Genomic DNA, 27,122 nt, shown 5'->3' with positions numbered 1-27,122 from the left:
GCACTGCTTTCCCCCTTGCTTATTGGGACAAGTGTCCTAAAATTGTGCCACTATGGAAGAGGAAAGCAAAAGTCACCCCACTTTCTTGGAAGCCCAGAACAATATTTTGAAATTGGTCTCAATAGCAATGCAGCAGGTTGCAGAAGAAAGGAGTAGTGGAAGGGAGTAGGAGTGGCAATACAGGAGGCTGAAATGTTTGAGTTTCCAGGACACTGGTGAGATACATATTGTGAAGGGTTTGATTCAAGTGCATTTAAATTAGTTTGGAAATATGCAAATATCCCAGACAATTCAATGTAAAAAGTGTAGATTTTATTTAATTTATTTGTAAAAGAAAAACACGTGTTCACTGATTAAGCAATTATGATTAAGCAATTATGGAGTAAATCTCAGAAATGTGGTTGTTGTATTCTCATGTGAGGTACTATCAGAGTCTCTGAACTGCCCCAGTGGGAGAAAATAGTGATCAGGTTGTACTAATAAGTGCCAAATAGCTGCCAGCAGCTTTGTCCTGTATCTTTTTAAAAACAGTTCATTGATTTTTTAAATTTAATAATAAAAAGAGACTTTTTAAAAATTTGAATTAAAAAAAAAATACATTTTAGTGGCCTGATGTGCAGACATTAGCAGGTACAGAAAATGCTTAACTCCACATCAAGAATAATTACTTTGATTATTTTTGCAGATAACCCAAGGCCACTGTGGAAGTTTATTAAGGATTCCTCAATGAGGAGATTGGTAATGGTAGGCAAGCTTCTCTGAGTTACTCAACTGATTTTCCCCTACAGTGGGAGCCATAGGGCAACCACCTCTGTTAACTTGCAAAGGCAGCAGTGAGGTCTAATGGGCTTGAGCAGTGCCTTTATGAAGTATATGTGCTTGCCATAGTTACTGGGACATGCACTAAACTGCAATGTGCAGGGGTTCTGTGATGGACACATTAATGTGCAAACAAGGTAGAATGCTTGCAAATGGCTATTCTAGGGTGACCAAGTGCCAAAGAAGCCTAGGCTTTGACACTATTAATAGTGTGTAGATTAGTGTTCTAAAGCTTGTCCATCACTGGGATCCACCCCAAATCCAATCTGCAAAATAGGATCCACTTTCAAAATCCTATGCACCCATTGGCAAAGACCAGGGTTCTTTCACCTCCGTCCTTCCTTCTGTGTTCCATTTGTTCTGTCAATCAGTGTGTGTTGTATACTGTTTTATTTTCCAATGACCAATGGAAGGAGAGGAGAGATGAAGAGTGGCATGGCAGCAGTATGCACTTGAAAGTACACTGTCTTCCACAATATGCTGCAGAAGGGGCAGCCAGACAAGGAACAGAGGGAGGTAAATGGAAGATAATGAAGATTGGGTGGCTAGAAGCAACGACTCAAAGGCCAAAGTCTCCAGAGGGATTTGCTCATCTAGGGCTGCAATCCTATACACATTTTCCTGGGAGTAAGCCCCAATGAACACAATGGGACTTTCTTCTGAATAGGCATGCCTAGAACTGGGACGCTTAACCTTACTCTTCAAACCATGTGGGTCAGAACCTCAAAATAGTGGCAATAGCACTGTTGCAACCGACTTCTGGATCCAATTCCCCAATTGCGTACCACTAGTCAAGACAATTTTTTACACAAGGGTGACAAAAGTGACAGCTCAGGTACATGCTCTTTTATATACAATGATTAATGCAACCGACCTTGGCCACCCTTTGGATTCTGTTAAAAACCATGGCACACTTTGGGGGGGGGGGGGCAGGCATAGGGGTATTGCTGCAACACGAAGTATGACCATTTTTACAAATGTGTGTGACCCTTCAAACCTGACCATGTTCTAGGCTAGCTGTACCTACACAACCCAGTTACAATTCTTCTTAGCTCAGTTTTTTAAAAGGGAGTGGAAGTGGGATCATTTAGCACTAATCTGTACCTTATTGCGCATGTCACACAACTCAGTGTCAATTGGGTACCCAAAGGCTAAAATAGATCCAGTCAAGTGGGAACTCCTTGAGTGACATCACATGAGTAGGCGGAGTCTTTCTTCTGGGTTTTCCCTTCACCTGTTCTCTGATCTTGTCAAATGAGCAGACTGAGCGCAGACAGTCGCTGGTAGTACCGATTTAGCAGAGCCTAAACGGCTGGGGAGAGCAGCCCTGAATCTCGTGAGCTGGATAGAATTTCTCCTTCTGGCAGTAGCCTGAAGAACTTGCAAGGGAGAAGCAGATGCGCCATCAGGACGGGGGGGCGAGAGCACATTACTTTCACAGCACCCAGGTGAGAGTGAGATCTGGGTGGGTAGTGGGAGGAAATTAAGCTCCCAATTCAGAGGGGGGAATTTCGACTAGTGCAAGTTTTCTCGCCCTGGGCATGATTCACCCCTCTTGCAAAGTTCCTTCCTTCACATAATGATTAAAGGCTAGGACTCCCCTTTGTAGTTATCTGGACTCTAGGAAGGGCCCCCCATAGCAAATATGCCCCCTTAAGCAACTATGTATTGTATAGGTTCCCACTTTCTGAATTCTTCCAAGTATATATTGGATTTTAGAAACAAAGTCTAGGGTTCTGAATCAATTCAGTTCTCTCTCTGTGTGTGTGTGTGTGCGTGTGTGCGCGCGCGCGCGCGTGTGTGTAATGCACATCAGAGGTAGGCAAGGGAGAAAAACAGACAAAAGGGCAGCTATTTTAAGCCCTGTAAGTCTTAATAAGTTCTTGTACTTGGAAGGCTTAGGGGCAAGTAACAAGATTCCACAAAGCCTTTGCTCAGCAACCCTGGCTGGAATTAGCTAGGAAGGCCAGGGGGCAGCAGCTTTTCCATAGACAAATAGTTTGTGCATTTTATTTTGGGTGGGGTTATTTTGCTGTTTTGGGGGAACAGGACAGAAGATATTTAAGCAACATGGGAACTGGTGGGAATAGAAGCAAATAGCAAGCAAAAAGTAAGGAGCTGTCAAGTCCAAAGGGAATAGCATTGGACATGCAAAAGAATGTCTGCTACCCCATCATTAACACTCTGCTAGACCCCCCAGATGTGAAAATATGTGAGAACCTAGTGCCTTTGTGGGGATGCCCCTTTAAAGACACATTTCCTAAATTGTGTCTTTAGGACATACAAATATAACTTGCTAAGTATGGGAATCATGAACCTCACTTTCACCGTCATCAGTTCTTTGTTTGGAGCAAGGATTCCCAGTTGTCAACTTTTGCAGCTGTGACCACTGTCATGCTCAGTCACTTGAGATATACAGTATACATACACAAGCACAGACAAATGCAAGAAAATGTACCCGAGCAGGTTCAAAATGCATTTTCCTCACCATCAGATAACTACAGAGAATTCCTATGCATCAAGGAGAAGGGCTTCCAGATCAAATGGCACTATTCCAGGGCTGCGAATTTTCTTGTCAATGCCAACCAGTGCTCAGTTTCCAGAAAAAGAGAAGGGCTCCATGATACCCCATTTGAAGAGGCTCCTTGTAATACCAGAGGGGTAGGTAATATGTAGTCTAGTGTGGCAAAACCAGCAAAGATTCTCATGGTAAGACTCCAAGATGCATCTAACAAAGTGAGTTCTCGCTCATATAGGCTTAAGCCATATTTGTTACTTTTTAAGGTGCCACAAGGTGTGGTTAAAAGAATGTGGATTAAATTCTATGACTGCTTTAGGATTATGTATAGCAAATCACTCCTCCTAACCTTAGTTCTCCTTCTTCAGAATAGGGGGACCATGTAATTTATCCTTCAAAGGATGCCCCTTAGGGCCTTTGTGATGTTGTACAAGTATCCATTTCAGGTTCATCATGCTGATGAACAGGACAACCATTCACCATTTGCTCCAGTGCCAAGAGTTGTTTGGATGATGGAATTCCAGGAGGTGTTACAGAGCTCCACATATCTGAAGCTCATCTGCTGAGGGGGACCTGTTGGATAACAATTGCTAAAAATGAAAGAGCCCAGTGGGGAAAAGCAATAGGAAGGATTCTCCTTGTCACTGATGTGTTCATTTGCCATTCTGTCTTCTTTATCCCATTTTCATGCACATGTCTAGCAAGTGGGAGCTGCTTCCCCTATGATGAAATTTCACACAACTATGATGCGTCTGGAATCAATCCTAGCCTCTGGCTCTGGATGTCCATTCTGATATAGCTCTCTCCATTGCTTGACCACATAAATTGCAGTAGAAGTAAGGTGTGATGTCTGGATCCATTATGCTTGATGGAAATGTCTACTAGAATAAAAGGTTTTCCTTTTCAGTGAAGGTGGGGAGTATCTGGTAACTCCAACCCAGATTGGAGTTGTGGAGTGTAACTTCACAACACATTACTTGCGGGCCCCTCCATCTAGATATGGCCTCTTCATACAGATTCAGCATGCACATGACAAACAGTGGCAGAAACAATGGTGAGAGAGGGAGGTAACATCCCAAAGACAGGCAGGATCTCTGAGAGACACATCTTGGTTTATGAAGCTAGAGTGGTTGGCAGCATTTCAATTATTAGAAGAGGGGAACCTTGCAGAGGAACCTGAAGGTTCATAAAGAAACTTTGCAAAAGAGAAAGTGAAACATCTGGGTCTTCCTTCTCATAAAGTGGAAGAAAAGTAATTGGGCTGCTCTTAGCAAAGTTCTGAAACTTGCCTGACACATCTCTGGTGACAGTCCCATACCAAGGTTCCTGCTGGTTAGATGTACAGCTTCTAATTATCTGTGACAGGAAAAATTTCTTCCTCAAAATCCTCTAGGAATGTAAATTAGACCATTGGAATTTGGTCAAGCTCACTGACTCCAAAGCTCTTTCAGCCTCCTCCAGTGGGATTTGGCACATCATAGAACACTGTTCTGTTCTTGTAAGGGTTCTGTCGCTGGCTGATTTCAACCCAGATCATGAGTTAAACCAGATTGTTCTAATCATTTTTGCATATCCAAATGCTGTTAAATCAAGAAAGAGTATGCCTCCTCTGGAATTTCAAAATTCAAGACTCCCTATTGAGCATTTATGAATCTGTTTTTGCTGTTTGGGATTTTTTCCCCATTTGCTATTTATTACTGGTGAATTTAGGATGTTGTAATTCAGAGACGGCCAATGTTTCTACATTGTGACTCATGTTTTTCATGATTTTACAAATAAGGGAGCTGCGGCTTTTCTTACTGATGCAAAATACTGACATTTCTATACCCACTGAAATTCTCCCGCATCTTAAAAATAAACACTAATGTTAAAAGCTGACATGTTAAAAGGCTGACCTGTCTATGTGACTTTGTGTAGCTGTATACTACCACCATAAAGGAGGTAACTGAAACAAGTGCTTGGCAAAGAAAAGCAATATGCCTGTGTTGGACACTTGATAAGTCATATTTCTTTATTTTCCTGCACTCAGTACTTGCTGAGTGGGAAGATAAGTGGGATCCAGACCTGAGGCACCACCTGGATATTTTGTTTACGTTGGTGAAAGGAGGATTAAAATTTCCACAACTTGAGTTGTCCCTTTAAATTTGGCAAGGTGGTTGAGGGGTTAGATGCAGAAGGGACCAGGGGAATGACATTACTGGCTTTTATGCACGATTCTGTCAGTACTAGCCTTGTTCTCACTGAGTTTTCATGTGTTGGGACTGAACCACTTCACATTGCAGATGGGGAATCTCAGGACTGTATGTACTTCCATACCATCAAATTCCCAACAGTTAGACAAGTGGCATGTGAAGGGAAGACAAGGCTAGAACTTGTCTTGTCTTGGCTAGACCTCTGTTCCTAATATCTAGTTTCCAATGTGCAGGGAATTTTATTTAGTATGGCGGAGAATTCAATCACATGGTCCAAAGTGGTTTGATTCAGATGCATATTAAATAACCTAGGGCCAAACTAGTAACCTGATCTGCTAATATATTTTGATTTTATTTTTTTAAAGTCATCTAAATTTGGGATGAACAATAGCAACTAGAAGAGCATCTTTTTAAAAAATCCCCCATGCCATTTTCTTGAACTAAATTGCCCCTCCCCATTGCCCTGGTGGTAGCCTTATAAGTAGGAATACTGGCCACACACGACCAGATGCCATCACAGCTGAACAAAACTAAACAGCTACTTCCAAGCAAGAGGTGGTAGGAATGATTTGTATCAATTTTGAAGACCCAATGATTCTGCAGTAGGGAACTACTTCTAGGACTGAATTTCTTAGAAGCCTTTTACTGGCTTCATATAGACTGAGATAAATGGACCTGTGTGTGATTTCTCCTTGGAAATTGAAGGTCCTGCTTAGTGGTGTCCCTAGGGGGGTGGGGGTGTGTGGCCTCACTAGGTGACACATGGGGGATGACACCATTACATGCCAAGATTTTTAAAATCTTGGTGTTTTCAAATAATACCATCATGTTATATATCAATTGATGCAGAATGCAATGATGAAATGAACCACATTGAAATATCTCTATTCCAGTGTTTCTCAAACTGTGGGTCGAGACCCAGTAGGTGGCCTGCAAGCCCATTTCAGGTGGGTCCCTATTAATTTCAATATTTTATTTTGATGCTACCAGGGTATGTGACTGCATCTGGGGAAATGTTACAGACCTGTACTTTTAACAAGCTACTATGTATATTCTCTTAATGATAGTAAAGGGGACTTACTCCTGGGTAAGTGTGGGTAGGATTGCAGCCTGGGCTTGTTAAAAATTTCCCTGCTTGGTGATGTCAGTTCTGATCATGACATCACTTCCGGTGGTCCTTACAGATTCTCATTCTAAAAAGGGGATCCCAGTGCTAAATGTGTGAGAATCACTACTCTATTCTATCAAAAGTTATAGCCAAAAAATTAGTGGGGGGAGGAGCGATGGTACATCAGCACTGAATGGGAGGAGGTCCATCATAGGGGCAATGTGCTGGCCTCCTGCATCAGGTGACACAAACCCTAGTGACACCACTGGTCCTGCTCTCCCTCCTCTTTCTGTCTCCTCAATAAAAATAAATGTGTCTGTACGGCCTGCTTCTTATTCTCGGTAGGCACTGCAGGCTGTCATGGCATGGAGTAATTTTTTTTGCTTCAAAATTAACACCAAACCTTGTGTCATGAATGGCTCTTCGTAACCAAAGTGACTTTTGTATTTCTTGTGTTTCAGTCTCTCCCCACCGCTGCTGTCACGTCTACCAAGTAACCAGGCCCCACACTGCTAGGATATGGAGTTTGTCTCCCAAACATGGCCAGTGAACACAAGCATCTTTCACCGCACAGAAACCTTAGCACTATTGACTCAGCACTCCTCCTCTTCCTCCGATGAGAGCCCCCTTTACAGTGACTACAAGCCACCTGAGTATTACTTTCCTGTGCCCAAGTTTGTGCTCTACATGCTTATGGCTGCTGCTGTGGTGGTGGGTGTGGCATATGCCATCGTTGGTCACCTGATTAAGGACCTGACACATGACCTGGCAGGTGAGTCTGGATATTGATGCACAAGTTATGCCCTGCTAATATTTGTGTGTTTGTATTTACACAAATGTAAACTGCATTTTATGACATATATTTTCAACTCAACTCAACAACCTTTAATGGCATAATTTATGACATATAATTTTGCAAATACTAGTTTTGCTAATCATGTGGAGCAACCAGAAGCTATGCAGGACACCAAAGTCCTATCTCCAAATTGCCAGAAATCTTAGCCATTCCCCTTTTGCTGCTTTCCAGGGATGGGCAAGTCAGGCATAGCTTGGCTTGAGTCAAATAATGAGTGTCCGCCCCCATGACTTGACTCAAAATTTATGAGTCCTCAAAGGGCAATTGTGAAGATTAAAAATGAGAACCCCACTATCTGAGCTCTATGAGGCAATTAAAGTTCCTTGAAAACATAAATAATAATCAAATCCTCTTCCAAGACCCTGCCAGTTATGGCATCAGTACAAAAGATCTAGAGCAGTGGTTCTCAAACTGGTGGGTTGCAACCTACCACCCAGGAAGCACTCCTCTCTGGCCCCTTAAGGGGCAGAACAGAGCAATGACAGTGATGCATCCCTTGGATCACATGACTGCCAAACACAAGAAACCATACATGGAATCTGTTGAATAGTTAAGCTGCAGAACAGGGTGAGTACTGAAGAAATCAAAAGCCAACACAAGGGTACCATCTACCCATGTGAACTAACTACCTCCAACAGTTCCTATTTTATGGAGCATCAGGGATGTAAAAGTCACTTCTGGGGCAAGGCAAGAGGCCTTGCACTCAGTAGTAAAAAATGAATGGGGTAAAGAGAAGATTTCTTCATATACTCTCTCTACAGCAGCTAGCAGAAAAGCCTGTTCTCTGTCTTTTGCCCCTTCAGTTAATATAGGCAGGCAGAGGAATGCCTGTCTGGTATAAGCCAGCTGACAAAAAGAACAGTAGATACCAATGACCAGTGACCAATTTTGCTAGGACAGTGTTTTACATGTTCAGATGCTTTCACTCTTTTGAAAATGTGTTCTTCTAGATTGCCTGCTGGGACCGCAGCCTGAAGAGCCTGATGAGGAGTCAGAGCCCCCAGCTGGTTCAGACTTCCAGGCCTCCCTCCTGACCTCAACTCACATATGCACCTGCTCAGCGCACAACTTTGAAGACGTTCACATCACCCTACAGGAGGCTCCACAAATGACGTAGGGACTGCAGAAGAGCTGGCAGAACAGTCTTGCAGTGAAGAAAGGAGCATGTGATGAAGAGGCAAGCCTGGGCTCTTGGCCTCATGAGCTGAAGGGAGAGAACATGCTTTGCAGTCAGAGAAAAGGAGACTAGCAGGGAACCAGATGAGCATGTCAAGGAGCACTGGGACTGTTTGACACAGTTGTGCCACCTTCTGAGATCACAGACTGGATTGGACAATAAGTGTCTAGTTGCTGCCTTTCTGAGATTCTGCTTCTCCAGCACCATTAACTCAGCTTCCACCTACCTAAGCAGTCTTATAAGCCAGTTTAGTAAGGGCAAAGAACACCTGCCAAAGAGCCCAGTGGTGTCTGTTTGCTTCTGGTCTATGAGAGTTTGTCTCAAGAGGACCAGGAGGCAGAGCCAAGTGCACAGGGGTTGAATATAGCTTCAACTAGGAAGAATTGAAACAAGGAGGTGGAATAGAAGTTTGGGGAGAGTGAAGAGACCACTGTGCAGTCCTGCTACCAAAAAAGGGTGTGTGCATTTTATACAATTAAACAAATCTGTGGCTCTTGTATATGTTCTTCTTTAATGGATGTTAAGCAGTGTGGTGATTACCACCAACAGTACAGAGACAGTGATCTGACCTTGGGCTCTGTTACCTATTAAGAACATTTGCAGTAGCTCAAGTGTGGCTAACCTTTTAACTTTAGGGTTCCTGGACCTTTAACAAATGTGTAGAGCAGTGGCTCCCAAACTCCTATAGGGGAATTAGGAACCAGGTCTTTGCGTGGATGTGGAGAGGGGCAGTGACAGTGCTGCAGAGAGTGCAGTGTTGCCCCTGCCAAGGGGCTTGTTTACTTCCATGGGGAGGGTTTTCCCTGAAAACCCAGAAGTAGCTTTAGATTGGAGATAAGGGCTTTGCAAAGAAGCTGTGGAGATCAGAGGGGACTGTGAGCCTCCAAAACTCTGCAGGAGGCCAGTGATGCCCCACACTTAAGTAAACAAGCTCTTGGCAGGGGCAGCGCTATGACTGCTATAGTACTGTCACTACCTTCAGAGCAAGGCCCCTTCCCTTAAGGGGGATTGCCCTGCTTTCTGTTTCCCTGGTGTGTCAATGCCCCACTAGTTTGGGAACCACTGCTGTAGAGGCAGGAATTTCAGCTAGTGTAGTTTATCATCTGTGAGATGACAAACTACACCTGCTGAAATTCTCTCTGTTAAAGATCCAGGAGCCCTAAAGTTGGAAGGTTGGCCTCCCCTGCTCTAGCTGCAGGAGTCCCTACGTAGTGTTAGTGAGCTTTTCCCCAACAGGATGTTTTGGTGCTGTGTCAGTGGGGCAAAGACCTTCTTTATCTACATTACGTATAATTTTATGAACTTCAGAATGTGTTCCCTTAGTTGCTTTTTTCTAAATTTAGAAACTCCAAAACTTGCACTTTCTACATCTTTACAGTATTTTTTGAGAAATGATCAGAACTGAACACACTATTCCAAGCATGGCTGTGCCATATACTGTACAAGGGCATTGTATTAGCATGAAGGTTGCCTTTTTTACAATCCAAGTTAAATTTGTGGTCAATTACCAACACAGATCCCACTGGTGTGTAAGTGGTCAGAATTTGCATTGCTCTATACATATTTACACTGATTTGCCACTTTGCTGCCCATTCAATCCATTTGGAAAGATCATTTTGGAGCTCTTCATATTAAGTTTAGTGTCACCTAAAAGGAGTCCACCTTGCTACTTACCCCTAAACTACAGAGATTTTCTGTTAAGAAGTACTAATTGTATAAGGCAATTTCTTACTTCTCTCCATTCTGAAAACTGTCCAGACATTTCTACTCTCCATTTCCTATTCTTTACTCATCCATGAAAGGACCTGGCCTCTTATCTTGTGAAAGAACTTTGTCAAAAGTCCAAGTATATTACATAAACCAGATTTCTTCCATACACATAGTTATTTATACTCTCAGCTAGACTTGCAAAAGCAAAATCCATACTGATTTTCCACCAATAAGACTTGTTCTTTCATGTTTAATAATTTTATCTTTACATTATGCATTCCACCATTTGATTTGGAACAAACTAGCTTTCAGTCTTCCATCATAGAGGCTGATTTTTAGGGTTGTTAGCTTTTAGTCAGAAGCTCTTTAAGAATTCCTGAGTGGACATTATTCAGACCTGGTGGTTTGTTAATGTTTAACCCATTTCTGCCCAGCTCAGATACACCAATTTGATCCTTGTTGCAATGTTGGGCAGAAATGGCTTAATTTGTTAGTGTACCCAAAATCATCATTATTTTTTGTAAACTCTGATTTTCTTCAAGTGACCTCCCAGGGAAAGCCAATTGAAGCATAAGCATGTCCTACATCTTCTGTAATGAAGACAGATGCAAATAATTCATTACACGTCTTTCTAATCTTTCTACATTTTTCTTTTGCTTCCTGGATATCATCCTGCACTCCAACCACCTTCTCAGCACCTATTTAAATCAGTTTTTTTAGCCACCTGTTCCTGAAATTATTTTCTCACATCCTTTATATTTTTCTCCTTAATATATCCTTTATTATTTTCTCACTTATACTTTATTTATCAGTTTGTGTCCTTTTGTTCTCATTTCAGCAAGAATTCCTTTTTCTGAAGAAAACCTTCATGCTGTTTTATTGCTTCTAACTCTATTCATCAGCCATGTTGGCATCCTCTTAGTGATATCTTCCCTACTTGGCAGCAGAACTTGAACCAAGCTTCTACTATTGTACTTAAATAACCTCCATACGTTCCAGACAGATTTGGTGGGGTTTTTTTAGAACTAGTTTCCTTATTTTCTTTTGTAGTCAAATAAGACTTTTTAGCGACTTTCCTCTTCATGCACAGTGGAAAGGTGAGAATAAGAGACCAAGCTAGAAAGGCTAGACAAAGAGCCAGACAAGATAATTGCTGAGAGGCAAAAAGGAAAAGGTACTGAGAGGCAAAAGGAAAAAAAAATCCAAGAAACAGCTTACAGAACTGAGATGTCACTGAAGGAAAGCAGATCACTCAGCCTCTAAGCAGGTTCCCAGGGCACTAGAGAGCTGTGCCCCCACCCCACAACTAGACTTTCGTACAGAGTGTAGGTCATCTTCCTATCAGTACAGAACTTCTTAGTCTAAATGTGTTACTCTTCTATAGGCCAGGAAGAGAAGATTCATGTGCTCCTGCACTACAAGAGATCCCCAGAACGCTTACAGCTAAAGTTGTTGTTATTGCAACATTCTAGTATTTGTGCTATCCCAATGACACAATCAGATTTCTGGCCTGATTTACTGAACACAAGTTGTCTAAAGATCATTTTCCAACACAAAGTGAGATAGTTCACAATCACTCTTGATCTCATCCAGACTAGTCCACAAGGAGGCCAGGATGACTTTAGTTACTTTCCCCAAAAGAGACTAGAATGGCAGGGGGTTGAATAGTCCCAGTCTTCCAGCAAGGAGCAGCACTAATAAATAGGGAGATCTGAGGCAAGTGAGGCAGGCAGCCAAGATCTAGGTGTCAAGGCGGCAGAGCGGACTATCATATACCATCTGCAGGTTGACTTTGTGCCCAACCAGCTCTCGGATATTATTGATGCCGTATTTGATCATAGTAGGTCTAGAAGAAAAGAGAGACAAGCATCAAGGAGGAACATATTAGAAATTTACAATGCTTTGGTGCTTAAGGAAAAAAAGCAGACAACGTAAAACACAAATGAAAAACAAACAAGTACAAGTAATGAACTGTAGTGGCAAGTCCTTACTAACAGCAGGACACTCTCCTTGCCTCCACTCTGTAGCATTCTAGGCTTATGATTTCTCTGCAAGCATTTTGGCTTGTCATATGCCATGTAAACACATACAGACAGTACCAATGCTTCACCAGCTTGATCCAGGAGAATCACCTGCTCTCTGTATCTGAGGAAAGAGGGTAGGTAGGAGTTAATCCCCCAAAGATGAGGATGGCACACAGCCTGAGTGATCCAGCAGCAGAGATTAGAGCTTGAGACAGAGTGTCAACTGCAGACAGAGACTTTATTGAGATTACTTTCAGACCCTGCTTATCTAAGAGTCTTGTAAGATTGCAGGGTGCAACACAAGTTAGGGAGGTGCTTGGTCAGATGCAAGTGGTCCCAAGAATGAGAGCCTTCAGAAGGCCACAATAGGAAAAGGAGCTTAGCTTCAGCTGAAAGGGACAGCCCATCTTCCTCGACCAAGAAACTCACCTTTCCAGAGATAGTCCCCAGGCAATGACAGACACCCCCTCTGGCAGACCCATAGGCAGCAGCATCTCTGGGCGGAAGACCCCCGAATTACCCACTTCCACCCACTTCTTTAGTCCTAAAAGGAAATGAAGACAATTGAACTATAAAGAGGGGAGATGGGGTAGGGTGAAGAGCAATACCAATAACCCTAGGGTCTAACTTTGAGCAGACACCAAGCCTCCAGGGTGTTGGAGGCTCCATTCTGCAACACTGCTGTCCATCCAGGAAAGCTAAATCAGCATGTGCCAACATATTCAAATATTTTTAATGTTAAGTCAGGCTGCTGAGAGGGCATGTATTAAGGACAGACATTGGAAGGATAGCGTTCTGGGCTCACACAAAACACATGGATTGGGAAGGCAGCTCCATCAGCTTATGTGCTGTCCTTTTCCAGGCTATATCAATGAAATCTACATTATTGCCTGACCAATTTGATGACTGTCTTAGAAAGCAAAGCCAGGAGCAAAGAGGTAAGCCACAGTGGCTCGTCACAATCCACAACTGTACTCCTTTTGCACAGCTGCTTTTCTATAATATTACTGCAGCAACAGTTGCCACCACCAGACATAGGGCAAAAGAAGCAAGTTATCCCTGTGCTCTCAAATCTACATGGCCTTCTGACCCAATCCAGGATGCTGATGTTGACCTTTGAAGTTCTATATGGTTTGAGGATTAACCTGAGTACATGTTTATGTGCCCTTTCCCTGTACCTAGACTCTCTCCCTATCTTGCAAGTCCAGGAAAACACCCCCTTTGCACAAAAAACAACAACAAAAAAAATTAAAATCATGATGCATTTTATTTAGAAAAATATTTATGGTAGTATCTTCAAGTCCCAAAAGAACAAAAAGATTACAAACAGATTTTACATTTCAGGCACAAATTAGTGAAATATGTTTTTAATGTGAATTGGTGACCCGGAAAAGAGTGAATCAAGCCTTTAAATACCATATTAAAGAACTCCAGAAATAGGAACTTAATACAAATAGGAGGCAAGAGAGAATACTGTCAGGTTGTGTTGACACAGTGGAAAAGCATTCAAATTTATAGTGTGCTATCAGGGCAAGCAATTTTTTGCAACTGCATAAATCATGAATAGGGGATTATCAAAGACTAACTGGGAGCAACTAGAATACTTTCTTAAAGCACTGGCTATGCAGCTGCTTTCTTGGCTGGGGTGTAAAACTCCACATGTCTGAAATGCCTTATAAGCAGTGGTTCTCAAACTTTTAGCACTGGAACCCATGTTTTAGAATGGGAATCTGTTGGGACCCACCAGAAGTGATGTCATGACTAGAAGTGACATCATCAAGCAGGAAAATTTTTTAACAATCCAAGGCTTCAGTCCTACCCACACTTACCCAGGAGTAAGTCCCATTTGCTATCATTGTTAAAAGCATATACATAGTTGCCTGTTAAAAGTACAGATCTGTAACATTTCCCCAAATGCCATGGCAGCATCAAGTCTGATATATTAAAATTAAAATATTGAAATGAATGGGGACCCACCTGAAATTGGCTCGCAACCCACCTAGTGGGTCTCGATGCACAGTTTGAGAAACACTGCCTTATAGGCAAGAATGCAAGCAGAGATCAGTGTGTCTATTCTGGTTATTCTCTCTCCCCTCAAAACACACCCAGCATTAAGCTAGCCTGAGCTTTGCTGCCAAAGGCATTTTTGCTATTAGGTAACTTGCTTTAATCCCCAACTGCAGAAACTTCTGCCAGGGTGCTTTGGCTCTGGCACATCAGCTCCTCAAATTGATCTAGCCTTTTCCTCTGAACTCACCTTGATGGTAGCTGAACACCTCCATGCTGGGTTCAGTATAAGGATTGTAAGCAGGCTTGAAGCGCAGCTGGGTGATTCCTGCCAGAGAGAGGGGGCAGTGATACTACTGTTGATCCTTGGAAAGGTGAAAACATCATGCAAGTTGCCTCCCTCCTTTACTGCCAACCTTCCCAAGCCCTCCATTCAACGTCCTCCCTCCATCTCATTCAGCAGTATTTACCCAACTTGGTGAAAAACTCTTTTAGGACGCCCATCAGGTCCCCCAGTGTCAAGCCATAATCAGCCACCACTCCTTCAATCTGGTGGAACTCTGCCAGGTGGGTGGCATCCAGGGTCTCATTCCTGAAGACACGGTCAATGGAGAAATATTTGGCAGGGGTGAACTTCTCCTGTAGAGGAAATAGTTGTCATAGTCCTGGCCTTCGAGTTGGCTCAAGTAGTTCGGTCTTAGAGAGAAAGACCACTCCAGCCTCAGGCTAGTTTCAGTTCCATCAACCTTAAATGAAGTCTGCCACACCTCACATGAATGCATACCTGGGCTTTTATCCAATTTCCACATGGCCAAGATACTCAAGGCAGGAAGTGGGATTTACTAAGTAGTTACCTGTTGTGCAAGCTTATAGAGCATGCGAGCACTGACAGCAGTGGTGTGTGTCCGAAGGAGGTTCTTCCGAGCCTCTTCCAGCTTCCAATCATATTTGTACCTGTGTGTGTGTGTGTGAGAGAGAGAGAGAATAAATTACAAGGGAACCCTGAGGTATGCTTTTATAATATACATTAATATACAAAGCTGTTAATATATGAAGTACAAGGCCCAAGAACAGGTTTAGCATACTTATTGCTTTAAGAAAAGAAAGAACAGGATCAGTTTGCCCACTCGATCCAGTTTTGAAAACAGCTTCCTATTTCCAACTGATAAAGATTTGCTTTTTCTTCCCTGCCAAATCCCCACCCCAATCTGTTGACCTTTGCAACCAACATGGCTACAACCACAGTGATCCTAGGATTACAGAAGACTAAATTTCACCCAGATGGCAGCATCTAATTCATCAACCCCTTTCACCATCTATACTTATAGAACAACTGTCACAGAGAGAGGTGCTTAAGGCACTTTCCAGACCTGGGAGGGAATAGCAAAAACTCTGTACTACAAGCAGCTTCAGTGAACCATCTGGTCTCTTCAACAAGGTTTTTGGAGTCAGCTGCCATAACTTCATTAATACTACTCTCCTTTTTGGGTTTCTTGGCCCATTACTAATAAAATATTGCTGATCAGTCTCACCCCTGAGAACCATAACCTCCTTGTGAATGAACTTTCTTCACCCTCTTCAGATAATCCATTGGGAAGTCAGTGGCTTCAGCAGGATCTGGAAGGTATGTGATACACACAAGTAAGTGGACACACAAGGCTGGAGTGCCATCAGGTTGTGGTGAGCCTCCAGGCATAACCCTCAACAGGGGCCCTAGAGCATCTGACCTGCAGCCCTCTCCCCTCAATGATTCTAGCTCTCATCATCTCACCCACCTCCTGTCTCTGGTTCAGCTGACTGGACAGTGGCAGCAACAGTTCCACTGTGGATAAAAGCACCAAAGAACTGTTGCCTCTGTGGCTGAAACCCAATAAACTTATAAGCAGGGAGGAGAGTTTACCGGGCAGCAGTAGGAATGACTACCACACTTTCAGCACTTCCATGGTGGTGCAGAGCCATTTTATATTCAGGGGGATGGAACAGGACAGGACACCTGGAAATTCTAAAATAGAATGAGGGGCTGCTGCCATCCAGTGAGCTTATCAGGGTAGGGAGGGGAAGGTAAGCTTACTGGGCAGCAGCAGATACTCCCCCCCAGAGCCATTGCCACAGCTGTAGTGGCAACATTGTAATTATTTGCTTGTAAGTCATTTCCCTCCTGCCTGTCAGTCACAAATAGGCTTATTTCAGAGGTCCCTGTGTCATCACAGGGGCCTCTAAAGAAGCCCATTGATTGTTGAGGAGGGGTGAAGCACAGGCAGTGGTAGGCAGGCCCTGGGATTGGCTGGATGTGGGCCCCCCTGACCTCCAACACGTTACAAAAACCAACATGCTGTGTGTGCAAGTGCATAACACACATGCATGAGCTGCCCTTTGGGCTGGAAATGTGGAACAAAATTACGTTAAATACGTTTCTTTTCAATCACAAAAAGAGCAGCATAGTACCTTAAAGGCTAACACAGTTATGTCAGCTTTTGTGGATTACAGTCCACTTAATCAGATTACCCTAAAGTAGACCAAGGCAGTTTTTCTGGTGATTTTGTGTGTCCCACCACTATCTGATCATTGTCAATTTTACTTTCTATCGTTGCTCCCAGCAAACATTGGCCCTGGTCTGAATTAAAAACTGTCCCAAAGTCCTAATCCGTAGTCTCCCCCTGAACTGTGAAAGGTGACACCAGTCACATATGTATGTAAAGCAATATAGCTGACCCTTTATGAAGAAGGTATCATGCTGGTCCCGGGCTGGATGCTGCTGTGGCTGAAAGAGGGCATCAAAATTCCAGAAAGAGCTCTCAATGAAGTTATTCGTGGGCATTTCTGTAAAACTGTGAGAAGAAAAACAAGCACATGGTCTCTAAGAAGGCAGACTGTACAATCAGCTTCTGATGCAACTCTAGAATGCTCTCCAAAGGACACAGGGGAAGAAATCAAGATGCATTTATCCAGTCACAGTGCTCGTCGAGCTCCACAGGAAGTGGTCTGCAGGGCTTGGTCACAAACCAGTCCGTAACTGCAAGCCCAGTCTACAATCCATTGTATCCTGCACTGAAAGGAGACAAATCCCAAAGACAGATTTGTGTGTGTTGCATCTTCCATTTCTCAGAACTGGCTGGGCAGACCTTTCAATTGTACATGATACAGCATACCTGTTTTCCACAGTTGTCATTTTGTGCCCCCTCCCCATATTTTGCAGATAATAAACACACCCCATTTCAAGGAAGATCTGCCGGAACTGGGTGCGAACCTTCAGCAAGGGGTGGAGATGGCCACTTTCAGGCATGATGCCCAGGGCCTCAAAATTATAGGCCTTGAACTTCAGGTCTCTCCAGGAACCACTGCAAGTTTGGGGAGAGAGCAACAGAAAAAAAGTCAACTTTGCAATAGCTATGAGATTTTTCAAATTACCTACCACCCAGAAACACAGGAAAGCCCTTCTATTCAATAAGACCAACACAAAATAGGAAGTAGGGAGAACAAGAATTCTGCCAAGATGGATTGCAACATTGATAACCTCCATGAATCCATTCAACATCCTGGTTCAGCAGTGGGGATACAGGTGGAGCCTGTTTTTCCCCAGATTTTATATTTGTGGATCTGGGTACCCTTGGACCTGCATTGAGCCAGACTTGGTTTCACCTGAACCCTCTGAAGGCAACCAGAGTTGAGTTCCAGTTGCCTCTGGAGGGCTTTTTGAAGCCTGTGTGTGCCAACCCGTGACCTCTGTGGGCTTCAAAATGCCTCATAGAGGCAAAAAAAGCAACTTCCAGTTTCCGTATAAGTTTGGCATGCGCGGTCTCTGCAGGCTTCAGAAAGCCCTCAGGTTACCACAGCTCAGCTCTAGTCACCTTCAGAGGCTTTAAAGGGGGCTGAAACTGCAGATTTTGGTATCCATGGTTATTTATATCTGCAAGGGGTCCAAGAATAGATCCCTTGTGGATACCGGTACAGACCCCACCTGTACGAGTAATGCCAGATTCCACATTGTGTTAAGAGAAGCCAACAATTCTAAAGATAAGTTCAGATCCAGAACAGCATGTTCTGGAAATAAATAGCAGCTTGGAGGCACAGGTCCCAGATTCTGCTGCTGGCTCCACTGTGAGATAGAACCAAAATAGCTTCTCACCTGGCTATCATCTCTGGAGTAAGGTCTGTTTCCTGCTTGGTGACAGTGGTACTAAAAGCATTCCCTTTCTTGATCCAGTATGTTTTAATAGTCCTGAAAGGAAACAGAAAGCTGCTAATTCTGGGAGCTGGGAAAGAGAGAGAAAGAGACATACAAATTCATACTGCAAGGACAATCCCAGGGAAAACTGACACTGGGTTTAGTAAGCTCTGGTGAGAAGCTAGACTTTAAATTACTGCCTCCCAACTCATGGCACTTGAATACATCTGACCCCTCTATGCAGTTGCCTCTTTGCTTCTATTTTCAGTGCTAACAACTGCTCTGAAACTACTGGGGCAGGCCGAATAAGGACGATATATGGAACAAAACAGGGATAACAAGTGGGGGTTAGCTTTTAGTAAGGGAACAAAACTTTCACTTTATGTCTGAACAATGCTGCAACAAGAACAGAAAGGGAAGAAAAAACTGAACACAATTTTATGGCAAGAAATCCAAAAGCCCAACTCTTTTTCAGCAATATGCCTTCCTCGACAGCATAAAATCAGTTTTTTATTCCAACAAAGAGTTTCACTGACTGGTAGGTAGCTCAGGAGGACAATATGTTTTTCTGATCTACCACAATTAGTGGAATTCAATGCCACGTTCAAAAGGGGAATTTGTGCACCCTTACAGAAGAAACACATTGGGTGTTTTGAATTTCTTACATTAAAACTCCATTTTCCATGGCTCCTTTTGAAGCTTCCCTTTTCACATCCCTGTTTCTGATGCTGCTCTTTTCCTTGTTTTTGCAACTGCAAATTGATCAACTTCTGAAAAAGCTTTGGCCCCCTGTCCCAGAACTCTACAGCCAGAAAGCCCAATTACCAAGGCTTGGGACATATTTCCTGATCTAAAAATACCATGAACAATCCAGTGAATAGAATACAGGAGATCTGGTTTAAATTTCATTTGACCAAGTGAATCTATAGTGCTATACAGGAGAATGAGGTGATTGCAAAGCTTTTTTCAAAATAGTGTCTGTCTTACTACCGTTCTACTTTTTGAGTGCTCTGCACCATTACTCACAGCCTAAAAAGGCTTGGGGACCAATCGTATCTGGACCTAGTGCCAGCGCTGAGTTCCAGCGCCACAGCTGGTGTCATAAACATGCTTTAAAGTGCATTTATGGCACCCTCCAAGTAGGGAGTGTCAGTGCTGGACCAGCACCAGTTAGCACTGGATGGAGAACACCTTGGGAATGCTTGATGGTAAGTCGCACTATGGGGTGGCAGTGCAGGTTTTTGGGGAAGGGACGGCGGGGGAAGGAACCAGCCCAGGAGAGGGGTGGGACTGGCGGAGCTTTGCTCCTTCAAATTCTATCCTCTGTATTGGGTTGCAAAGCCCATGCAGAGGTTTTGTGCCAGCAAAACAGCCCTCATAGACTTGAGCAGCCCCATTGCAGGGCCTGCCTGCTTACTTGGGGGGACGAGAGTCCCCTTCCCCTGAAGAGACCTCCAGCAGCCTCTGTGGGGTAGGTGGCCACTGAGGATGGGATTAGGCTGCCTGCCTGGTAGATATATAGAGAGGGAGCATGCATACGCTCTCTTAACTTGAACTGCTTACCCTACAAAAGACACATTTCTGTACAGGAGCAAGAGGGGTTCCAAGTTGCCCCACTATTACTTGCAATATTAGACACACACTGGAATACTATGAAGATGTACTATGGACCCAGAGAAGCTGCAGACAACTTCCGTTGTGAAAGTTTTCATTGAAAAGTTAGTCAAGCAGGATACCTTGCTTCAAAACAGATGACCAGTGCAGTGATTGTGGGTTGGCATTGCAGCATGTAACAACATGTCTTTGTTGTTGCCAAACCTCTTGGGAGGCCAAGAGAGACAATGAGGAACTCATGGCCAGCAACATTAAGAGGAATAATAAAAGCTTCTTTAAATATGTTAGAAGCAGGAAACCCGCCAGAGAAGTGGTTGGCCCTCTGGATGGTGAGGGAGGGAAAGGGGAGATAAAAGGAGATAATAATAATAATAATAATAATAATAATAATAATAATAATAATAATAATAATAATAATAATAATAATAAAAACTTTATTTCTATCCCGCCCTTCTCCCCAAAGGGACCCAAGGCGGCTAACAACATATAAAACAGATTAAAACATAATTTCACAAACAGATAAAAACACATTAAAAAACACATTAGCAGAACCCATAAAAACAGTAGTCAGATAAAAGTCAGAAAAAAAGAGCATAAAACAGCAGTACTTAGAGGAATCAAGCCTGTAAAAAGCAACTAAAAGATGTATAAAAGATGTTAAAAAGGCCATGAAGTCAGAAGGCTTGATTAAACAACAAGGTCTTCAGGCCTCGCCGAAAAGTCTCCAGAGAGGGAGCCATTCTCAGGTCAAGGGAAAGGGAGTTCCACAACGTTGGTGCCACTACTGAGAAGGCCCTACTTCTTGCCGCTGCCCCACGTACCTCCTTAGGCGGCGGCACTTGTGAAAAGGCCTTCTCTGATGACCTGACGAGCCGGATTGTACGGGAGTAGGCGATCTCTAAGATAGCCTGGCCCAGAGCAGTATAGGGCTTTAAAGGTCAAAACCAGCACCTTGAATTGGGCCCGGAAACGAATGGGCAGCCAATGTAGCCCCCGGAGAAGCGGGCTGACAGAGTCAAACTGCCTAGCTCCAGTGACCACACGGGCCGCTGCATTCTGCACTAATTGCAGTTTCCAAACCGTCTTCAGGGGCAGCCCCACATAAAGCGCGTTACAATAATCCAACCTCGATGTCACCGTAGCATGGATCACCGTGGCCAGGTCTGCACGATCCAAGTACGGACGCAGCTGGCGCACCAGCCGAAGCTGAGCGAAGGCCCCCCTAGCCACAGCCGCCACCTGGGAATCCAGGAGCAGCTGCGAGTCCAGGTGGACCCCCAAGCTGCGGACCTGTTCCTTCAGAGGGAGTGCAACCCCATTCAGAGCAAGCCGATAATCCAGCACCTGCATTGAGGATTTCCGAACCAGGAGAGCCTCTGTCTTATCCGGATTTAATTTAGAGATGGCAGAGAAATTAAATGAGTTCTTTGCATCTGTCTTCACAGCAGAAGACCTTGGGCAGATACCACTGCCCGAATGGCCCCTCCTGACCAAGGAATTAAGTCAGATAGAGTTTAAAAGAGAAGATGTTTCAGACCTCATTGATAAATTAAAGATCAATAAGTCACCGGGCCCTGATGACATCCAGCCAAGAGTTATTAAGAAATTGAAGAATGAAGTTGCTGATCTCTTGACTGAAATATGCAACTTGTCCCTCAAAACGGCCACGGTGCCAGAAGATTGGAGGATAGCAAATGTCACACCGATCTTTAAAAAGGGAAAGAGGGGGGACCTGGGAAACTATAGGCCGGTCAGCCTAACATCCATACCAAGTAAGATGGTGAAATGCCTCATCAAAGATAGAATCTCAAAACACATAGAGGAACAAGCCTTGCTGGGGAGAATCAGCATGGCTTCTGTAAGGGTAAGTCTTGCCTCACAAATTTTATAGGATTCTTTGAAAGGTCAACAGGCATGTGGATACAGTAGAATCCGTAGACATTATATATCTGAACTTTCAGAAGGCGTTCAACACAGTCCCTCACCAAAGGCTACTGAAAAAACTCCACAGTCAAGGAATTAGAGAACAGGTCCTCTCATGGATTTGAGAACTGGTTGGAGGCCAGGAAACAGAGAGTGGGTTTCAATGGGCAATTTTCACAGTGGAGAGAGGTGAAAAGCGGTGTGCCCCAAGGATCTGTCCTGGGACCAGTGCTTTTCAACTTCTTCATAAACGACCTGGAGACAGGGGTGAGCAGTGAGGTGGCAAAGTTTGCAGACGACACCAAACTTTTCCGAGTGGCGAAGACCAGAAGTGATTGTGAGGAGCTCCAGAAGGATCTCTCCAAACTGGCAAAACGGGCAGCAAAATGGCAGATGCATTTCAATGTCAGTAAGTGCAAGATCATGCACATTGGGGCAAAAAATCAAAACTTCACATATAGGCTGATGGGTTCTGAGCTGTCTGTGACAGATCAGGAGACCTTGGGGTGGTGGTGGACAGGTCGATGAAAGTGTCGACCCAGTGTGCGGCGGCAGTAAAGAAGGCCAATTCTATGCTTGGGATCATTAGAAAAGGTATTGAGAACAAAACGGCTAATCTTATAATACCATTGTACAAATCGATGGTAAGGCCACACCTGGAGTATTGTGTCCAGTTCTGGTCGCCGCATCTCAAAAAAGACATAGTGGAAACGGAAAAGCTGCAAAAGAGAGTGACTAAGATGATTACTGGGCTGGGGCACATTCCTTATGAGGAAAGGCTACGGTGTTTGGGCCTCTTCAGCCTAGAAAAGAGACACCTGAGGGGGGACATGATTGAGACATACAAAATTATGCAGGGGATGGAAAGAGTGGATAGAGAGATGCTCTTTACACTCTCACATAACACCAGAACCAGGGGACATCCACTAAAATTGAGTGTTGGGAGAGTTAGAACAGACAAAAGAAAATATTTCTTTACTCAGCGTGTGGTTGGTCTGTGGAACTCCTTGCCACAGGATATGGTGATGGCATCTGGCCTGGATGCCTTTAAAAGGGGATTGGACAAGTTTCTGGAGGAAAAATCCATTATGGGTTACAAGCCATGATGTGTGTGTGCAACCTCCTGATTTTAGAAATGGGCTATGTCAGAATGCCAGATGCAAGGGAGGGCACCAGAATGAGGTCTCTTGTTATCTGGTGTGCTCCCTGGGGCATTTGGTGGGCCGCTGTGAGATACAGGAAACTGGACTAGATGGGTCTGTGGCCTGATCCAGTGGGGCTGTTCTTGTTCTTACCCAACTTTACCAAACAAACAAAATAGTACATGCAGAATACAGGAAGTCAGCAATAGTGGTCTTCTCAGTTATGAGAAATGACCCTTCTCAGCATAAGGGGCAACTGATCATGTTAACAAACATCACTTCTGCAGAAATGAGTCCCTGAAACACAACACGTGTACAGAGTGGCAGTGGCCTTGTTTAAACTCACACTTCTGCCAGAAGTTTTCGCTTCTTCAGTTCATTTTTGTCTTTCTCCTCTAGGCTGTCTACTTCACCCTGCTGCACCTGGAGCAGTTTCTCCCTCACTGAGTCCTGAACACTGTCCACCTAGAGAAGGAAAGGGAAAAGCTCTTTCAGAACAGAATTTGCTCTCTCTCATACTTGTTGCCATACCGGTAACCCTGGATTTAAGGAGTCTGAAGACATAAATGACAGAGTAGGGGCAGAAACAGTGATACGAGCACATGCATTTTTCAATATGTGACATATGGTTTAACCAGTTTAAGCATATAGGCAATATACTGCTCAGCAGAAGCAAGAGCCCAAGGCACTGCACTGGGATTACTCACCGCTCGGAAGATCCGGGGTCCATCTTCTGAGCTCTTGTCTAGCCGGATCCATTTATTGGACATTGCTTTGCTGAATCCTACCTTCCCACTTGGCAGCTTCTACAGTGAAACAAAGGAAACATCATCCATTATGTGCAAAGTAATTCCAAATGCCACATAACCAATACTCCCCCACATGCAATGTCAGCCCAAGGAGAATGAAGGGAGGAGCTTGAACCCATAGCTAGGGTATGCTGATCTAGGAGTAGCAGTTCTCTCTATGATGCTACAGTTTGGTGAAACACTGGAAGGGACTGGGGGTAGAATTGTTTTTATATATAAATATATATAAAATAAATATAAATATATTATATATATAATAATAATTAAATAATATATATATATAAATAAATATAAATTTATTGTTTTACCATCAGCTCACATATTACACATATTATATGTGTATATGTGTGTGTGTATATATATATATATATATATGTATATATATATATATATATATATATAAAATAAAAATTTATTGTTTTACCACCAGCTCACATATATATATATATATATATATAAAATAAACATTTATTGTTTTACCATCAGCTCACATATATATATATTTATATATATAAAATAAACATTTATTGTTTTACCATCAGCTCACTCTGGACCAGGCCCTCAAGAGGGATGCTGTTAAACACCCGGACCTCATGGCTTCCTTCTCGGACAATCTCTTGACCCTCAGGTGTTAGTTCCCACTTCTTTGATGTGCGCTGTTCAGCCTCAATGACCTAAGGAAATTTTGAGAAGTTCTGTGAGAATACAAGTAATTAATAGGGAGCAGGACTGTACCCTGACAGAGAGAGAGAGAGAGAGAGAGAGAGAGAGAGAGAGAGAGAGATCAAATGATGAGATGGTGACTGAAAAAAGAATAAGAGTCCATTTGGAATACCTGTTTGTGTTAACGGAGTCTCCCACAGGATTAATTCTTATTGAGGGGGTAAACCTTTGACAAGGTTGCCTAAAGGCTTCAGACTATAGTGAATGCTGGAATGTGCCTCCATACAAGATGTTATTTACAGCAGGGTGGGTGGGAGGCAGGGCCTCCCCGTGGCAGTCCTTCAAAAAGTGGTGCTGCTATCCTGTGAGGTGTGCGGAGCGCATGGGTTGTGAGTGGCACAACTTTTCAAAGGACTGCCACGGGGAGGCTCTGCCTCACCTGCCTCCCCACCCACCCCACCTCCCTGAAGTGCAGTGTGACTCCTCAAGCCTGTCCAGCCTTGAGACACAGGAGGAAAGCCAAAGCCCCCTGATGGCTGGGAAGCAGCGAGAGGCACATTGAGGCGCATGGCTGGTGCGGGCTCTGCACCAACATGCCACGTGCAAAAGCTCTTCCACCAACCCACAAGCACAGCGGAGCCACCAGCCCTGCAGGCTCTCCAGCCAGAGCCCGCCCCGCTCGGCAGCCACGAGGCGCGTTCCCCACCGACCTGCCCCAAGGACTGCAGGCTCTTCACCGCTCCCACCAGCGCTTGGTGGTCCAGGCCCAGCGCCGCGGCCGCCTCCAGGCTGCAGATGCCGGCCTCGGCGCCCGCGCACTCCAGCCGCTGGAGGAGCAGCTCGGCCGGCGACACGGCGCCCGGCGCGCCCGACGCCACCGTCGGAGACATCTTTCCACACCCTGCCAGGAACCGCTGGAGCTGAAGGGGAAGTGACGTCCCACTCCCTGTGGCACTCAGATGTTAGAGCGCCCCCATCTTCCTGTAGGTTGCAAGCCTGTCCACACTTACCTGAGAGTAAGCCCCATTGAATAGAATGGGACTTACTTCTGAACAGACAGGCATAGGATAGGGCTCTGAGGCTGCAATCCTATCCACACTTACCTGGGAGTAAGCCCCATTGAATAGAATGGGACTTACTTATGAGTAAACATGCATAGGATAGGGCTCTGAGGCTGCAAACCTATCTACTATTTCCAGGGAGTAAGCCCCTTTGAGTATAATGAGACTTACTTCTGTATACACATGCATAGGATTGGGCTCTGAGGCTGCAATCCTATACACACTTTCCTGGGAGTAAGTCCCATTGACTATGATGGGACTTACTTCTGAGTAGATATGCATAGGATTAAGCTTTAAGAGGCTTGCAAAAGCAACACAGCCCATGATGATCTTTGGATCAGGTCTTCTCACATGTAATTTTTTCATACTGAAGGTTAAAAGTAGGGATGAGACAGCTTACACTGTTCCATCCTAGGCATGACTACTCTGAAGTAGGGACAATTGAACTAAATTGAACTTACTCTCAGGAAAGTGTGCATACACATTTTCTTGGAAGTAAGTGTAGGGACGCTGTCACGAAGGCGCTGGCAAACCACGCCACCCGTGATTCAGCCTCCTTGCCTCAAACCCAATCAACAAAAGGCAGACGTGGTGTGAGAGGATTAGCTTGTTTGATTAGGCAAAGAGAGTGTCTGGAAGAGGGAATAAAAATAAAGAGCTCTGGAAAAAGAGCAAGAGATCTTGCACCAAGCCCAGCCCTCGTCTCTCTTATTCATCTCTATTTGAGATCCCATATTCTGTATTCATCTCTATTGAGATCCCACATCTGGTGACCCCGACGTGATCCCAGAACCCAACTTACCTCGACTGGAACAGTCTTCGGTATACCTCAGCTTCGGCTCCCTGGTAAGTATGGGGGATTCCTTGTCAAAGGAACAGAGCGAGCATGCTCAAGAATTATATAAATTGGTCAAACAGACCGGCGAGGGCTCGGCTTCAGTGCAAGATCTTCGAGATCTTGTCAGGGAATTGGACACCTCTTGTTCATGGTATCCGAAACGAGGCAGTCTTCTGACTGCGGATTGGGGGAGGCTGGGGAAAAATCTGCAGGCAGAACCCCGGATCCCCATTGCTCTAATTTTAACCTGGAAAAAGGTATATAAAGCTCTGTGCCAACTTAATCCACCTGATAATATGCTTCTGAAAGGTACTCTCCCCTCTGCTACAGGGCCACCCCTATATCCAATACTCCTTCCAGCAGCGCCAACCCTCGAAATAATTAAATCGCCTCCCGTGCCTAGTGCTCCTTCGGAGCCACCGCGGTGGTCTCAAATAGCCGCCCGCGCAGCAGGCACCCTAGATCTGGCCGACCACTGGGAATCCCCTGCCTTTTT

The 27,122-nt window shown here is 44.2% G+C and overlaps 2 protein-coding genes across 3 annotated transcripts; one reads left to right on the top strand and one right to left on the bottom strand.

Annotated features, from left to right (window-relative positions):
* The first annotated feature begins 686 nt into the window (after positions 1 to 686).
* Positions 687 to 9,187, top strand: LOC136639810 (small integral membrane protein 44-like). Of its 2 annotated transcripts, none has more exons than XM_066614360.1 (3): positions 687 to 744; positions 7,099 to 7,409; positions 8,444 to 9,187. In XM_066614360.1, exons 2-3 carry the CDS (start codon positions 7,157 to 7,159, stop codon positions 8,608 to 8,610), a joined length of 420 nt encoding a protein of 139 aa, XP_066470457.1. In that variant the 5' UTR covers positions 687 to 744; positions 7,099 to 7,156; the 3' UTR covers positions 8,611 to 9,187. The 2 variants fall into 2 exon arrangements, with proteins under 2 accessions (XP_066470457.1, XP_066470456.1); XM_066614359.1 differs by lacking the exon at positions 687 to 744 and adding an exon at positions 6,420 to 6,476.
* Positions 9,188 to 10,610: 1,423 nt separating this feature from the next.
* FARSA (phenylalanyl-tRNA synthetase subunit alpha) lies at positions 10,611 to 25,631 on the bottom strand. The gene is made up of 13 exons (XM_066614357.1): positions 25,438 to 25,631; positions 24,601 to 24,738; positions 23,963 to 24,061; positions 23,602 to 23,720; positions 18,538 to 18,630; positions 17,621 to 17,749; positions 17,124 to 17,239; positions 15,944 to 16,028; positions 15,266 to 15,365; positions 14,882 to 15,050; positions 14,662 to 14,739; positions 12,834 to 12,948; positions 10,611 to 12,226 (listed from the first exon to the last, which is right to left on the bottom strand). The coding sequence occupies exons 1-13, from the start codon at positions 25,615 to 25,617 to the stop codon at positions 12,121 to 12,123; spliced, it is 1,527 nt and encodes a 508-aa protein (XP_066470454.1). The 5' UTR covers positions 25,618 to 25,631; the 3' UTR covers positions 10,611 to 12,120.
* Between the last annotated feature and the right edge of the window lie 1,491 nt (positions 25,632 to 27,122).

The sequence above is a fragment of the Tiliqua scincoides genome, chromosome 2, assembly GCF_035046505.1.
Source record: "Tiliqua scincoides isolate rTilSci1 chromosome 2, rTilSci1.hap2, whole genome shotgun sequence".
NCBI lineage: Eukaryota > Metazoa > Chordata > Lepidosauria > Squamata > Scincidae > Tiliqua > Tiliqua scincoides.
This window is presented reverse-complemented; position numbering and strand designations above follow the sequence as displayed.